The 15,612-nt window shown below is 36.3% G+C and overlaps 2 protein-coding genes across 4 annotated transcripts; one reads left to right on the forward strand and one right to left on the reverse strand.

Annotated features, from left to right (window-relative positions):
• The first annotated feature begins 9,502 nt into the window (after positions 1-9,502).
• On the forward strand, positions 9,503-11,837 carry LOC102607585 (pentatricopeptide repeat-containing protein At3g04760, chloroplastic-like). Its single transcript, XM_006487639.4, has one exon. The coding sequence runs from the start codon at positions 9,747-9,749 to the stop codon at positions 11,496-11,498; it is 1,752 nt and encodes a 583-aa protein (XP_006487702.2). The 5' UTR covers positions 9,503-9,746; the 3' UTR covers positions 11,499-11,837.
• Positions 11,838-12,486: 649 nt separating this feature from the next.
• Positions 12,487-15,541, reverse strand: LOC102607878 (pentatricopeptide repeat-containing protein At1g08610). 3 transcript variants are annotated; one of them, XM_006487640.4, is made up of 2 exons: positions 15,432-15,541; positions 12,487-14,925 (listed from the first exon to the last, which is right to left on the reverse strand). In XM_006487640.4, the coding sequence occupies exon 2, from the start codon at positions 14,761-14,763 to the stop codon at positions 13,030-13,032; it is 1,734 nt and encodes a 577-aa protein (XP_006487703.2). In that variant the 5' UTR covers positions 14,764-14,925; positions 15,432-15,541; the 3' UTR covers positions 12,487-13,029. The 3 variants fall into 3 exon arrangements, with proteins under 3 accessions (XP_006487703.2, XP_006487705.2, XP_006487704.2); XM_006487642.4 differs by having other exon boundaries at positions 12,487-14,940; positions 15,432-15,524; XM_006487641.4 differs by having other exon boundaries at positions 12,487-15,032; positions 15,432-15,524.
• Between the last annotated feature and the right edge of the window lie 71 nt (positions 15,542-15,612).

Here is a 15,612-nt window from a genome sequence, read left to right on the forward strand (position 1 = left end):
GACCAATTCATATATCCTAGTCTTGTGTTTTTCTTTAATATTGCATGACAAATCTAGTTACTTGTACTTTCAACATTACATGATAAATCGAGCTACTTGTATTTACAAATTAAAGATCAATTAAAATCTCCTAAATTAATTCTTTAATTTCGCAAATTTAGATATCAAGGGACTCAATCTCAACTCTCTTTTCATATGTATGAGTAAGAAAATAGTTCACTATTTGAACGTCATATATGATTCCTGATTTAAAATTTATATCCTTTTAAATATGACATTGATTACTAATGACCGTATGTGAGGTTGCCGTTGTTGTGCGTGTGTATGTACATATACAATTTTTTTTCTAATGAAGACATCCGCACTTTGTTAAAGTGAGAGTGCACATTAAAATATTAAAAAATATTAATTTTAATATATTGGAGACTTTTTTTTTTATTAGTATATTGAAATATGTACTTTTTTTTATCTATTAGTAGTATCATCACTTAAAGTGAGAATGTCCTCGCTGAAGAATTATTTTATATATATTCTAAATTTATTAAAATTTGAAAAAATTATTAAGCCATAAACTATTAAAATATATAATTTAATAATTTTCTCGAATTGTAATAAATTTTAAGATCTTAAATCATATCAATACTCTCTCTTTCATACATAAATGATACTCAAATTTTATTAAAGAAATAAAAGAGAGAGAATTACAAGATGAATTACAATATATGGGTGGGCCGTGGACCTAGAATTCCTCAAGAATATTCTTTTTTAATTAAAACGAAAGGATCATTCCCACCCATCAAAATCATTGGGTACATGACCAAATTAATAAAACTACGAGCAGCGGAGTAAAATTACCCTCGCGATGGATGTACCACCATTCTGCACGTAATTACCACGGAGGCTTGAAACTGGAACTCACATGCTAAAAGCCAAGTCGAGGTTGTTGTTGTTGAACTTGTCTTGTCTTTTTTATGATAATATATAATTAAGCAGTACCTATCACTGCCACGTCAGTCGTAAAGGCGAATTAGGATACACAAAGAAAATATGGGTCCGGCTACAGTACATGCAGGTATGTGATACAGGCAAGCAATAAAAAAAGGAAAAAAACTGAGCAATGGTTTGGCTGCCAAGTACAAAAAAAAAAAAAAGTTGTAGCAACCGCTTTTTGCAACCGGTTGCCCCTTAAATTAATTAAATAATAAATAATATAATAATATTTAATTATAATAAAAAATATTAATAAAATAATTATTATTTTAATATTAAAAGACAAATAACAATAAATTTTTATTTTTATAAAAATAAAAAAAGGTTTCAAGTTTATTGTTATAGAAATCAAGTTAATGGTCTTGATTTTATGTTTATTGGTCCATTAATTTCTTTATTTTCATGGTTGCAAGTTAATGATCTCCAGTTTCATGTTCATTGCCCTAAGTTTTAAGTTTAGGGGTTTCAAGTTTAATGGTTTATATATCAAGTGTTGTGCAAATTTTAATGTACTCGCAAGCGCACGAATCTGTTGTAGTATAGACTAATGGTGACGAGTGTCGATTCCACGAGGAGGTGGATTTTAATTATATATAGAATTAATTTTGTAAATGGGTAGTTGGATTTATGGTGGAAATGATTTAGAATATGCTAATAATTAAATTAAAATTGCAAGAATAAATTCTAAAATTGGAATTGAAATGGCGAGAATAAATTGAAGAGAATTCTATTAAAATGACGTACTTGGGTATCTGGATCCGTATCAACATGCATCATGGGCTAAATAATCCGTATTAATGTCAATTAAATCATGAGGGGGAAATCCACACCTTATGAACCACGCTCTAATCAATATGGTGCTAAGGGCTTATCGTGCCAAATAATAATAACCTTGTACTAGAGGGCCGGTGAAACCAAGGCGGTACTAGACAAGATTAGTATTATTTGTCGACGAGAAGTCAAAACATCCACAAAAACTAGAGGGGAAGAGAAAATAAATTTACCAAATTAAGCCCATGACACATGTTGAGACTTCACCTTCAACCCAAGCTTGAAAGAAAATTAGCCACTCATAATTGAACTAGGGGCAAAATGGGAATTTATTAAAATACGAAGAAAATACAAGATGGAGAAGGAATTACAGAAAATGGATCCAAAAAATGGATTCAGAGATATCAAATTAGGGGGGAGAGGCCCCCTTTTTATAGATACATGGAGTAAATCATGGCCATCGGATTAAAAACAGTTTGGACGCTCAGGATTGCGCCACGTCATCAGTCAACAGTCAACGGTTTGACCACGCGGATGAACAGTAACACGGTTTGACCCGACTTTGAACAGTAACGAGGTTTGACCCGGATGAACAGTAACGCGGTTTGGTTGAAAATAATCCTGTGTGATGCATGCACCGTACGCGAGATTTTTCGTCCACTGATATACTGTCACGTCACCATCAACAGTACATAAGAATTTTAGTCCAACAGGATCGTGACACCTCATCAGTCAATGCCACATCATCGGTCAATGCCACGTCATCATCCGTTTATGTGAACAGTGTCGTGAACAGTAACGTATACAGTACCGTACACGTGAATAGTACCGTACATGTAAATAGTGCCATTTTTCCTTTTATGCTCCTCCTAAGGTTTTTGACCGTCCTGAGTTCAAAAGTGATGTCCGTTTTGCCGTCTGATTTCTCCTTTATTGTGAAATGACTATAATGCCCCTAAAATACATAAAATACTTAATTAAAATAAAACACATGTAATTAAATCACAAGAAGGTTAAATACATAAAAGTAAGGGTTGTTAGTAAGACTTGAAATGTAAAATGACAGTTTTCTCCTTTATAAATATGCATTTTCTAACACTCAACATCAAGTTAATGGCCATGGTTTCATGTTTATTGGTCCATTAATTAAATGATTTTCATGGTTGCAAGTTAATGATCTCATGTTTCAAGTTTATTGGCCTAAGTTTCACGTTTACTGTTTTCAAGTTTAATGGTTTAGATATCAAGTTAATGGTCATAGTTTCATGTTTATTGGTCCATTAATTAAATAATTTTCAAGATTGCAAGTTAATGATATCATATTTCATGTTTATTGCCCTAAGTTTCAAGTTGATTAATTAAATATTTTTAATGGTTGCAAGTTTATGATCTCATGTTTCATGTTTATTGCCCTATGTTTCAAGTTCACTGGTTTCAAGTTTAACGGTTTCAACATCAAGTTAATGGTCATGGTTTCATGTTTATTGGTCCATCAATTAAATGATTTTCATGGTTGCAAGTTAATGATCTCATGTTTCAGGTTTATTGACCTAAGTTTCAAGTTCATTAATTAAATATTTTTAATGGTTGCAAGTTAATGATCTCATGTTTCAGGTTTGTTGGCCTAAGTTTTAAGTTACTGGTTTCAAGTTTAATGGTTTATATATCAAGTTAATGGTCATGGTTTCATGTTTATTAGTCCATTAATTAAATGATTTTCAAGGTTGCAAGTTAATGATCTCATGTTTCAAGTTTATTGGCCTAAGTTTCAATTTTATTGGTTTCAAGTTTAATGGCTTATATATCAAGTTAATGGTCATGGTTTTATGTTTATTGGTCCGTTAATTAAATGATTTTCAAGATTGCAAGTTAATGATATTATATTTCATGTTTATTGCCCTAAGTTTCAAGTTCATTAATTAAATGATTTTCATGGTTGCAAGTTAATGATATCATATTTCATGTTTATTGCCCTAAGTTTCAAGTTCATTAATTAAATATTTTTAATAGTTGCAGTTAATGATATCATGTTTCAGGTTTATTGGCCTATGTTTCAAGTTCACTGGTTTCACATTTAATGGTTTCGATATCAAGTTAATGGTGATTGTTTCATGTTTATTGATCCATTAAATATATGATTTTCAAGGTTGCAAGTTAATGATATCATATTTCATGTTTATTGCCCTAAGTTTCAAGTTCATTAATTAAATATTTTTAATGGTTGCAAGTTAATGATCTCCTGTTTCAGGTTTATTGGTCTAAGTTTCAAGTTTACTGGTTTCAAGTTTAATGGTTTATATATCAAGTTAATGGTCATGGTTTCATATTTATTGGTCCATTAATTAAATGATTTTCAAGGTTCCAAGTTAATGATATCATATTTCATGTTTATTGCCCTAAGTTTCAAGTTCATTAATTAAATACTTTTAATGGTTGCAAGTTAATGATCTCATGCTTCAGGTTTATTGGCCTATGTTTCAAGTTCACTGCTTTCACGTTTAATGGTTTCGATATCAAGTTAATGGTGTTGGTTTCATGTTTATTGGTCCATTAAATATATGATTTTCAAGGTTGCACGTTAATGATATCCTATTTCATGTTTATTGCCCTAAGTTTCAAGTTCATTAATTAAATATTTTTAATGGTTGCAAGTTAATGATCTCATGTTTCAGGTTTATTGGCCTAAGTTTCAAGTTTACTGCTTTCAAGTTTAATGGCTTATATATCAAGTTAATGGTCATTGTTTCATGTTTATTGGTCCATTAATTAAATGATTTTCAAGATTGCAAGTTAATGATCTCAAGTTTCATGTTCATTGCCCTAAGTTTCAGGTTCCTTTTGTTTCAAGTTTAATGGTCCCGGTATCAAGTTATTGGTCCAATAATTGCATGATTTCCATAGTGCAAGTTAATGATCGCATGTTTGAAGTTAATGATTTAATGTTCCTTTAGTTTCCTTTGCTTCCGCTGAATAACAAATATTGTGTTTTAGGTCAAGATGAACTGATTAAATAGCATGCAAAATGGTTTGAAATCAATGTGCGTGAGTAATTTCAACAAAAAGAAGTGAATTAGGAGTTGGCATAAGCAGTCAAAAGTTGCAGCTACTAATGGTCCTGCTGCTAATGCTTATTTTGGGGATTTCAGTTGCTGCTGCTGTTGGTATAAGCAACAGCAGCAACAGCTAGCTGCCAGCAGCTGCAGAACCAGCAACAGTAGTAGCTGGCAGCTGCTGCTTTTACAGGCACTAGCTGCTGCTGGAATGCCAGCAGTTGTTGCTGCTACTAGAATGCCAGCAGCCACCAGCTGCTGGCATTCCAGCAGCAGCTGTTGCTGCATAAGCAACAGCAGCAGCAACAACACCAGCATTGATTCTTGCTACTGCTGCTAGCTGCCAGCAACAGCAGCAGCTAGCAGCTGCTGCTGGAATGCCAACAGCTGTTGCTGCATAAGCAGCTACCAGCTGTTGTTGGAATGCCAGTAGTTGCAGCAATAACAACACCAGCAGCTACCAACTGCTGCTTTTGCAGCCACCAGCTGCTGCTTTTGCAGTCACCAGCTGCTGGCATTCCAGTGAGACTTGATCATACGAGGACAACTGGTACTGCCTCGGCTTTCGATTTCTGTATGGCCGATGAGGGTTTAAAGACAGCGGATTAAAATCTTGCGGCTGTTGACATTTCTTCTCTTGTTGAGCGGAAGACTACATATTTTTTTAAGACAAAGAAAGAAGAAAGATCAGACTAAATCATATATAGTTTAGACAAAAGTTAACAAATTATTACTCTGTGTATACCTCATTTTCAAGTTTCAGCACCAATTTAGGCTTCATCGCGTCTTGCAATACTTCTGCCAATTTTTCTTTTAGGACAGCCTCTTCATCAGTGGATGTGCTGAGGTACATAGTTTTTCGTTCTTTAACTTCGATGGGCGTACGCTTTTCCCATACTAGATCTGAAAGCGTGACAACTACAAGGATAGGCGGGTGCATCTCCATATTCAGAGAGGAAAAGATTGGACCATCAGTTGCCTCGACACCAGTATATATAGGAGGTGATTGACTATCATCAGCGACATTCGCTTCTTCTTGACGAAAATATGCTCGTTCCAACGTTTCAACCTTTTCAGTAAGAGAATCCATTTTCGAGCCCATTTTTTTGTAGTAAATCATTATTTCTTCTCATATGTTCCTCAATTCTATCCATTACTGCTAATATAGCATGAAATGGATGCTACCTTACGGCGTCACCATCGTCAATTTTTCCTTCACTTTGAGCACCTGATGTGCCGCAGCTGATTTCTCGCATCGGAACCAGCATTAACTACAAATATCCATAAATAATCTATTCAATTTAATAACATAACTACAAGACACTATACAATTATAGAAGGGAACAAACCGCATTGCTCTCAAAGTCACCATACTTTTGTCGCCACTTGAGGAATCTTTTTATTTCACTATCAGTCCATGCACTAAGAGGACATCCATTCTCGGCAACAGAAGAAAGCTGAAACTTAGTTGATGATATGTAGAACAGCTGCAAACAACAACAAATTGGTTAATATGGAAATAATGATCGATAATACCATAATCGTTTAACTAACGACAATACAAATTACTAAATAAATCATACCATTAAAAATATAACGCATCCGTTCATCGAGGAAATTTTATTTTCATTGAACTTTGAAACTTCTTCCCATAAAAAATTGAAAGACCAGCTGGCCTAATTTTTGCCGCGAATATTACTCACGTCTTTTAAAGCATAAAAGGTATGATGAGTTGATGTATGTAGCTGTAGTTGGACACAAAATAGTTCCAATCACAAATAGACTAAATAGAATACAGAAATCTTCATATGCATAACTATTTGTCTTTAATTTGTCATCTAAACTACCTATTGGGATGCCTTTCTTTCCTGAGCAATACTTGGCTCGTAAGTCAGTAATTTCACTATCTTCATCACCAAGCACAATCGGTGTTCCTCCGTCACCAACACCCATCACGCTTGTAAAAGTTTCCGGAGTAAGCTTGTATTCCATTCCATGGACTGTTATCGACTGCTTATCTACGTTACATTGCTTAACTAACAATCTACATAAATCTTGCCTAAGTCGCTCACATTTTAAACCTAACAAGCTTCCAAAACCAATTTCTCTCACAACATCTTGTTGTTCGATAGATAACGAAGAAACAATGTTGGAGAACCGCAAAACACTACATCGAGATAGGTGATTACCCTTATCAGAATTGTCGCCACTGTTGGAATCGGTTCACTTAACAATCTACTGGCCAATCTCGAGTTCATTTCAGCCTTTTCATTATAACTGTTGATGAATTCGGCTTTATTTTTCGCGCTGAGTTTCAACCATTTGTCACGCATATGCCCCTTAACCTACACTAAAAAAAAAAAATTTATTGGCCAATCATCAACGAAACTATTAGTTAGTAGGCTGCAACATAGAAAAGTTATCTACAAACTGTTTCATCCACCTTCACACCTTCCTCCTTTAACTTTTGGAATTCTATCTTGCTGTAAATAGAAAAATAATATCAAATATCAGTTCCTTATATGTCAATTAAAATTATTGCACTGTTAAACTGAAATGACTACAGAATGTCAAGAATAAAATTCAACAATGAATTAGTTTCTTACAAGTAGTATATGTACGAATGCTTGCCTGGCCTCGGAGGATCCAGCTTCTCAGACTGAATATTAATGTCATCTGCCACATTGGCCTTACGCTTAACCATTATACTGTGTACACTAAAAATTATGTCCCCTGTCAATACACACTGATAATGTCATCAAACTCTCTCCACGAATTCTAAATCCATGTAAATTATTACATAACCCAACAATACGCACTAATAAACTTACATGGTAAAAGTTGTAATTTTTAAATATGAGAGGCGAATGATTCTTTTTACCACATCAAATAAAACACTCAATCAACAAATATAATGATACCAAACAAAACACATGATACCCATGTCTCATTACCGTAGGTGGACTGTAGAGATGGCCTGACAACGACTCAGAATGGGCTGACAGGAACTGAGTGGGTTGTGAATCTGTAGCTATAGATCCTTGCCGCCAATGGAGATCAACCTCCACGTGTCGTCGCCGGATAGCTCCGTCATTGGTGGCCCTGATGAGGCGTCTCGTGAGGGACTGGAGGCAAGAGAGTGAATGATGAAGGAGAGGGAGAGGGAGAGGGAGCCGTGAGCCGTGAGCCGTGAGTGAGGAGGGAGGGAAGAAGAAATTGATTTCCCGCCTGAGGTGAGAGCCTTTTGTTTTTTTTTTTTTTCCCAACAAATATATATGCCTGGGTTTGATGTGTATTGAGGGGGTTTGGTGTGTGTTGAGACCAATTCTGTAGGTTTCAAGTTTTTTATATTTTTTTAATTATTTATTGTTTAAATTCATTTATGGCCGTTGGATTCAATACAATTAATCCAACGGCCATAAAACCTACATGTATCTGATACGTGCAGGTATTGTAGCATCAGCCATAAAATATATCTTCTTTTTTTAATTTTCTAAACCAATTATCGACAATACTTTTTCGGACCAAGTAGAGATGGCAACCAAACCCGGACCCGGATCGGACCCGGATTGAACCCGGAAAATCCAATCCGGTCCGGGTTCAACCCGCACTGCAATAATTTTTATGCGGAATCCGGATCAATTTTTGAGAACCCGCATACTTCCGGGTCCGGGTCCGGTTTCAGATGAACCCGCAAATCCGGAACCAGGATCCGGATATTATTTATTAAATATAAATAGAAAATTTTTTTTAAAAAAACCAAATGGAACCCTAGATCTCTCAATCTCTCTCGTTCGGTTCCTCTCTCGATCTCTCACTCTCTTCAACTGTAATTTCTCTTCTCTCAATCTCTCATATGTTCCTCTAATCCTCTCTCAATCTCTCTCACCCGTTCCTCACTTAATCTCTCTCATTCTCTCTTCAACTCTCCGTAATTTCTCTTCTTCAGATCAAATCAGATCCTTCGCGGCGTGGCCTGTCATCACCTTCACGGTGTGGCTGTCATCACCTTCACGGCGTGGTTTGTCATCACCTTCACGACTGTCATCACTCATCAGCATCACTCGTCTCATCTCTCACTCTGTCGCGCCCAGCAAAAGTGGTTGAAATCCACCTCAGTCGCGGCTGTGTTCTGTGTTCATCAGCATATCCTTAAGCTGCCGCTGTGAATATTTGTGAGTCTCGGCTTTTCTCTTTACAATTTGTGAGTCTCAGCTTTGCTTTAGTTGTTGGTTACTGTAAATTTAGTGCTAATTTAATGAGAACTGTACTACACTCTTGTTGATAATGATGGTGCTTTAGCATTCTAATCTTTTTAAGTTTGTAGCGCTTTTACTTTCGTAGATTTTAGTTTTTGTATGTGCAATTTGGATGAAAAGGTCTGCTTGTTTGTTTGTTTGTTTGTTTGTTTGTTTGTTTGTTGGAAAGGAGGATAAAGTAAGCAATCTAGTTCTGGAAATCTTGTTTGTGTTCTGTTTTTTTGCGTTTTTTCCAGCAGCTTAAGTAAAACAATCCGGGTTCAAAACCCGGAATCCGAAAACCCGGATTTTTCCGGGCTGAACCCGGACCGGACCCGAATTAAAAATAATCGGGTTTAATATGGGTCCGGTTATGAGAATTTTATGTCCGGGTCCGGATCCGGAGCAGCCGAACCCGGACCCGGACCCGCAAATTGCCATCCCTAGGACCAAGTAGCATTCTGACCGACCCGGCATCCAAAACCAAAATCTTGACCATGGGTTTCGTTATCCAAAACCAAAGAAACACAAATAGAGTGACAATTTGAACCGCCAAACTCTTCTACTCTGGTCTAAATCTCCATGCAAATACACACACGCACACACAGGTACTCTCATCTCTGTCTAACTATTATCTTTACTCTCTTGTTGCCGCATGAGTCTCCATGAGAATTGAAAAATCCAAAAACCATTGACAATGGCATTAATTTCATCAACAGACTTTGTTCCTCGTAACCTCGTCATATTTACTAGTCAGCATCAGCAACAGAAACCCACTACTTCACATTCAGTTCAAAGTACGGTAGTAAGTTGCATAAACCCTAAGTCTAACGAAAGGGTCAGGGTTTCATCGTCAGCTGAAACAAGGCCCAACACCCATTTGTTATCTTTTGATGTCAAAGAGACCCAGTTCATGAAACTTATTAAAAGGTCATTCAGGGCAGGGAAGTTTGATGAGTCACTTTATTTTATTGAGTCTATGGTCGCCAATGGCTGCAAGCCTGATGTTGTTATGTGTACAAAGCTCATTAAGAAGTTCTTTCAAGAAAGAAAGAGTAATAAAGCCGTGAGGGTCATGGAAATTTTGGAGAAATATGGGGAGCCTGACGTGTTTGCTTATAATGCTTTGATTAGTGGGTTTTGTAAGGCTAATCAGATTGAACTTGCTAATAAAGTGCTTGATAGGTTGAGAAGTAGAGGCTTTTCACCAGATGTTGTTACATATAATATTATGATTGGAAGTCTTTGCAGTAGGGGAATGATTGAGTCGGGTTTCAAGGTTTTTGATCAATTACTGAGAGATAATTGCAAGCCAACTGTGATTACCTACACGATCTTGATACAAGCTACCATGCTTGAAGGTCAGACTGATAAAGCTATGAAGCTCTTGGATGAGATGTTTGCGAGAGGGCTTATACCAGACATGTTTACTAACAATGCCATTATTAGGGGAATGTGCAAGAAGGGAATGGTGGGTCAAGCTTTTCAGTTTGTTAGAAGCCTAGAATCTAGAGGTTGTCAGCCAGATGTGATATCTTATAATATGTTGTTACGAACACTTTTGAATATGGGGAAATGGGAGGAAGGAGAAAAGCTAATGACTGAGATGATTTCTCGAGGTCTTGAGCCTAATGTTGTTACTTACAGCATTTTGATTAGTTCACTCTGCCGTGATGGCAAAACTGAGGATGCTGTGGATGTACTTAGGGCTGCAAAAGAAAAGGGATTAACACCGGATGCTTATAGTTATGATCCATTAATTTCAGCATATTGCAAAGACGGGAGATTGGATTTGGCAATTGAATTCTTGGATTATATGATCTCTGATGGTTGCTTGCCAGATATAGTAAACTACAACACAATTCTGGCCGCTTTCTGTAAAAATGGAAATGCTGATCAGGCCTTAGAAATATTTGAGAAGTTGAGTGATGTGGGTTGTCCTCCCAATGTGAGTTCTTACAACACAATGTTCAGTGCACTATGGAGTTCTGGGGATAAGATTAGGGCTTTGGGCATGATATCAGAGATGTTAAGCAAAGGGATCGAACCTGATGAGATTACATACAATTCACTAATATCGTGTTTATGCAGAGATGGAATGGTAGATGAAGCTGTTGGGTTGTTGGTAGACATGGAAAGCACTAGGTTCCGGCCGACAGTTGTAAGTTACAATATAATTATTCTAGGATTTTGCAAAACACGGAGAATCAATGAAGCCATTGAAGTATTAGCAGCAATGTTTGAGAAAGGATGCAAGCCAAATGAAACGACCTATGTATTGTTAATTGAAGGGATTGGTTATGGAGGATGGCGAGCTGAAGCCATGGAGTTGGCTAATGCCCTTGTTAGTATGCATGCTATATCTAGAGATACTTTTAAACGGTTGAACAGGACCTTTCCTTTACTTGATGTTTACAAGGAAATCTCTCATTTGGCTACCAAGGACTAACTTCTTATGATCTATCTTCTGCTGGAATTGGTTGCTCTTGACTGTTTTGTGTTCAAGTTTCTACACTCCGTGCTTGAAATTCAAGCCAAAAAATGTATTGATGAGGAATAAAGAAAGAAGGGAATGAAAGTTTTATCGATCAATATAGGATCTTAGTCTGTCTTTAGTCCACAACAATGCAGTCCAAGTTTATTTTGTAGTATTACACGAAGGCTGAATGATGAGTTTCAGTTAAATTACAATGAACTGTAAGCGACTTAATGAAAGCATATAATGGCTCAGAGAGTTGGAAATAGGAAATAACACATGTGCCGGAAGAGGCTGATCTTATTTTCAATTTATCCATTGGCAGATAACATCGATTTCTGACAACATTGAGATCATTTGCTTTGCAGAACTTTACATCACAAGAGCAATATTGTATGTTTTAGTTTGTTTGGCTGAAACAATGTATGTATCGGGCTTCTACATTTGCTTTGAATGAAATTTGTTCTGGAGTGATACTACAAAGCATGCAAAAACTGAGAAATTGAAAATCTCGGTAAAAGCTGGAAGAGTTTATGATTCTTGCCTCTGTTTTAACTTCATTTTTTGGCACTTAACCATTTCATGAATTCAATTGTTCAAAAATGATTTATTGAGAACCTTTCTTCCAGTAAAATTTTTCAAATAGGATTGAAGCACATACAAAAAAGGCTTGTATTTAGTAAAACATGTGTCAATATAGCTGTCTATATATACATAATTCTCCTTTACTGCATAGTTTGATTCTGGACAGTGCATTTCGTGCTCTATCAAAATTTTGATTTTCTCTTCATTCTAAATAGTAGTATAACAATTTTCGGATAATTTTCTGTAAAGAGGCTACATACACAGAAAAGATAACCCATAAACTAACTGGGAAAAGATTTAAGTTCGGGGTTTACACAGACTTATAATTGCTGTGGCAGGTTTGCAACCTGATATCAAGATAGGATAAAAGAACCAATTAAGAACAAGCTGTAACAGCATGATTTTGAACCACGGGATAGAAATTATCACCCTTCTGACAATAGACGGACGACGAAATTGCAAATGAAAAACATGGTTCAGCCTATAAAAGATTTGAGATCTGCAAAAACAAACAGCGACAAGTTGACAGTGCACAACGGCAAGACTGCACAACTCTATTATGCTACCCTTGTGGCTTCCAAGCAATAATGTGTCAATATATCCCAAGAAATTTCCCTGGCATAAGACAACATATTCAGAAAGACGAGGCAAATGCTTACTGTCTACTGGAATGCGATGCTTTGCATTGCTGGTGGGTAAAACCAGCTAACATGGTATTACAGATTATAAAAATGATAAGCTGGTAGGAATTATGGGATTTTCTAAATTTGGTGATAGAACAATTGTGAATACAAATAGAAGAACAGACAGGTCAGGAGAAAAGACCTTACAGAAATGTATTTTCTGCACATCTTTCAGCTAAAACTTAGTCTAACTCCAAAAAGGCAGTGAATAAGGTCAAGTCTGCATAAACACCATTTCAAGCCAACAAGGTTGTCCCTTTTTCAAAAACTTTCCATTCTATCAACTTTTGCCACAGCTTGTAAGCTTCTTCTGTCATTCCATCATCAGCTACCCTTTTCACTATAGTGGAAAACACAGTGTCATCTGGCTTGTATCGGCTTGAAATCATCAATTCTAGAACTTGTATTGCCATATCCACCTTCTTACTTTTACACAGTCCATGAATGACCAATCTATAAGCACTATTTCTCATTTTGTTTCCTCTTTTACCAATTTCCTTCAATAAATCCACTGCTTCCTCAACTTGATCTGCCCGGCAAAATCCCCAAATCAAAGTGCGATGAGTAATATCATCAGGAGAAATCCCATTTTCCATCATTTGACCATACAATACCATAGCTTTCTCCATACAACCCTTTTTGGCCAACCCATCTATCAAAGTATTATAAGTGATCAAACAAGGGGAACAACTACTTCCGTTCAATAAGTGAAGTAATTGAAGTGCCTCATTCAACATTCCCTCTTTACAGAGAGCACCTAATACAGTATTATAAGTTACAATGTCAGGCTGACAATTTTTCGAAACCATTTGATTAAAAGAGTTGATGGCACGATCCACAAGTCCATATTTACACAGACCATTGATCAAAATATTATAGGTAAACACTGTTGGGGTATGAGAAGTTTCATTCATGATATCAAGGATCTTATCTACTGCATCCCAACATCCACGGCTACCGAGAGAATGGAGAAGTGTGTTGTAAGTTATGGAATTTGGCTCCATTCCACGAGATAATAAATTATTTATGACCAAAACTGCATCATCATATTTCCCTTGCTTACAACTAAAATTAACCAGCGAATTGTAGGTAACAATATCAGGACTACAACCCTCAATTGCCATATCATCTAGTACTTCAATAGCACGGGCAATACCACATTGCTTGCAGACTTGCTCGATAAGAATAGTGTAGGCAATCAGATAAGGTGGGCAACCCTTTCTCAATTGGTCCTTCCAAAATCCAATAGCCTGCTCAAATTTGCCATTGTCAAACATGGTTCGGAGAATTGTGTTATACGTAATTACATCAGGTTCACAACCACTGACGCTCATTTCATCCAAAAGAGCAATGGCCGATCTAATCTGTCCTCTCTTGCAGAGACCGCCAACCATCATGTTGTACGTAATTGTATCTGGAACCCCACCGGACATGACCATGATTTGAAGGACTTTGGAAGCTTTCTCTATCCTATCTATTCTGATAAGGCCTCGGATTAAGTTTATGCAAAAATGGAAGTCAGGAATTTGATTACGACGAGCCATTATATCAATCAACTTTGATGCATCAGTTAACTTCCCCCTGGAGCAGAAATTTTGGAGGATTTTATTGTTAGTCTTCTCATCGTTTTCAACAAAGGGTCCATCTGAAGATGGAAGTGAAGGATCATGAGATTTTTTGGTAATTGTCAGCCCTCTCAATTTTTTATTAACAGCCAATACATGACTTTCTGAGCTCCATTCATCTTGGTCAACTTCATTGACTCTGTCAATGCAAACATTTCCAGGCAACCCTCTGCACTTTAAGGACACATTTCTTCCTGCCCCAAGATCTCTCAGTTGGGAATAAAATTGAGTTCTGTGATTATTCACAACTCCATGTTGCAGGCTGACTTGTCTTGAACACCACTGCAGATTAGGCAAACAATGAAGTTCAATTATAGAATTCGGCGGAACAACTGTGTAGCCCATCTCCGGACTTGCCTTTCAATCTGATCTCACAATCACAGCTATAATTTTCCTTGGAAATAAAAAGGACTAGTGTTTATGTTTTCATTTCCTTGTAACACCCAAAATATTATGCAATAGCTCTTCAGCCTTCTCTACTTTTTTGATTGACAACAAGCGGTACACCTGCGAAAGTTCAAACTGCCAAAATCAAACCCCGGATATTTCAGTAATAGGTCGTAATGAAACAACATCATGATACACAGCTACAAGAACCAGGATGATCAAAATACCTATGAAAGAAAACAAATTGCAGTCAATTATTAAAGGAAAAATCATATATGAACAAGTAAAATCACTCAGATAAATTATAATGATCAATTTGTAACATATTCAAACTACATATCCACTCCCAAAACGCAACAAATTTAAATTCCCTGCTCAAGAAAATAAAAACACAACCTTATCCAATTCATATTTAACCTGAATGAATTAACATAATTTGTCACCAAAACATCAAAATTCAAGAACCCCATTTTGAATAACCATAGGAATTCAAAGGCTATCGATTCTGCATGCATAAACATTTCTGCCAGAGCTTAAAATGACTGAATGAAAATAGAAAAATAAAATGCAACCCCCAATGAATTATCAAAAAATGGAAATAAAGCACTAATGGTAAATAAGATTACCGAATCATAAAGCACAGCTAGTTGGGTTGGCATTAAATTTGTTGCATCACTCAAAAGCAGTTTATTTTTTCTTGTTCAACTGCTGGGTTTATATGTGACGTCAAAACCTAGGGTTCACAGGAGTCGGCAACTATAAAATTACAATTGATCCCTTATTAAAATATAATTTACATTTTAACCA

This window comes from Citrus sinensis, chromosome 8 (genome assembly GCF_022201045.2).
Source record: "Citrus sinensis cultivar Valencia sweet orange chromosome 8, DVS_A1.0, whole genome shotgun sequence".
Classification (NCBI taxonomy): domain Eukaryota; kingdom Viridiplantae; phylum Streptophyta; class Magnoliopsida; order Sapindales; family Rutaceae; genus Citrus; species Citrus sinensis.

Coding starts and splice junctions, on each gene's coding strand:
- LOC102607878 (XM_006487640.4), bottom strand. CDS start 14,763: ATGGGCTACACAGTTGTTCCGCCGAATTCTATAATTGAACTTCATTGT.
- LOC102607585 (XM_006487639.4), top strand. CDS start 9,747: ATGGCATTAATTTCATCAACAGACTTTGTTCCTCGTAACCTCGTCATA.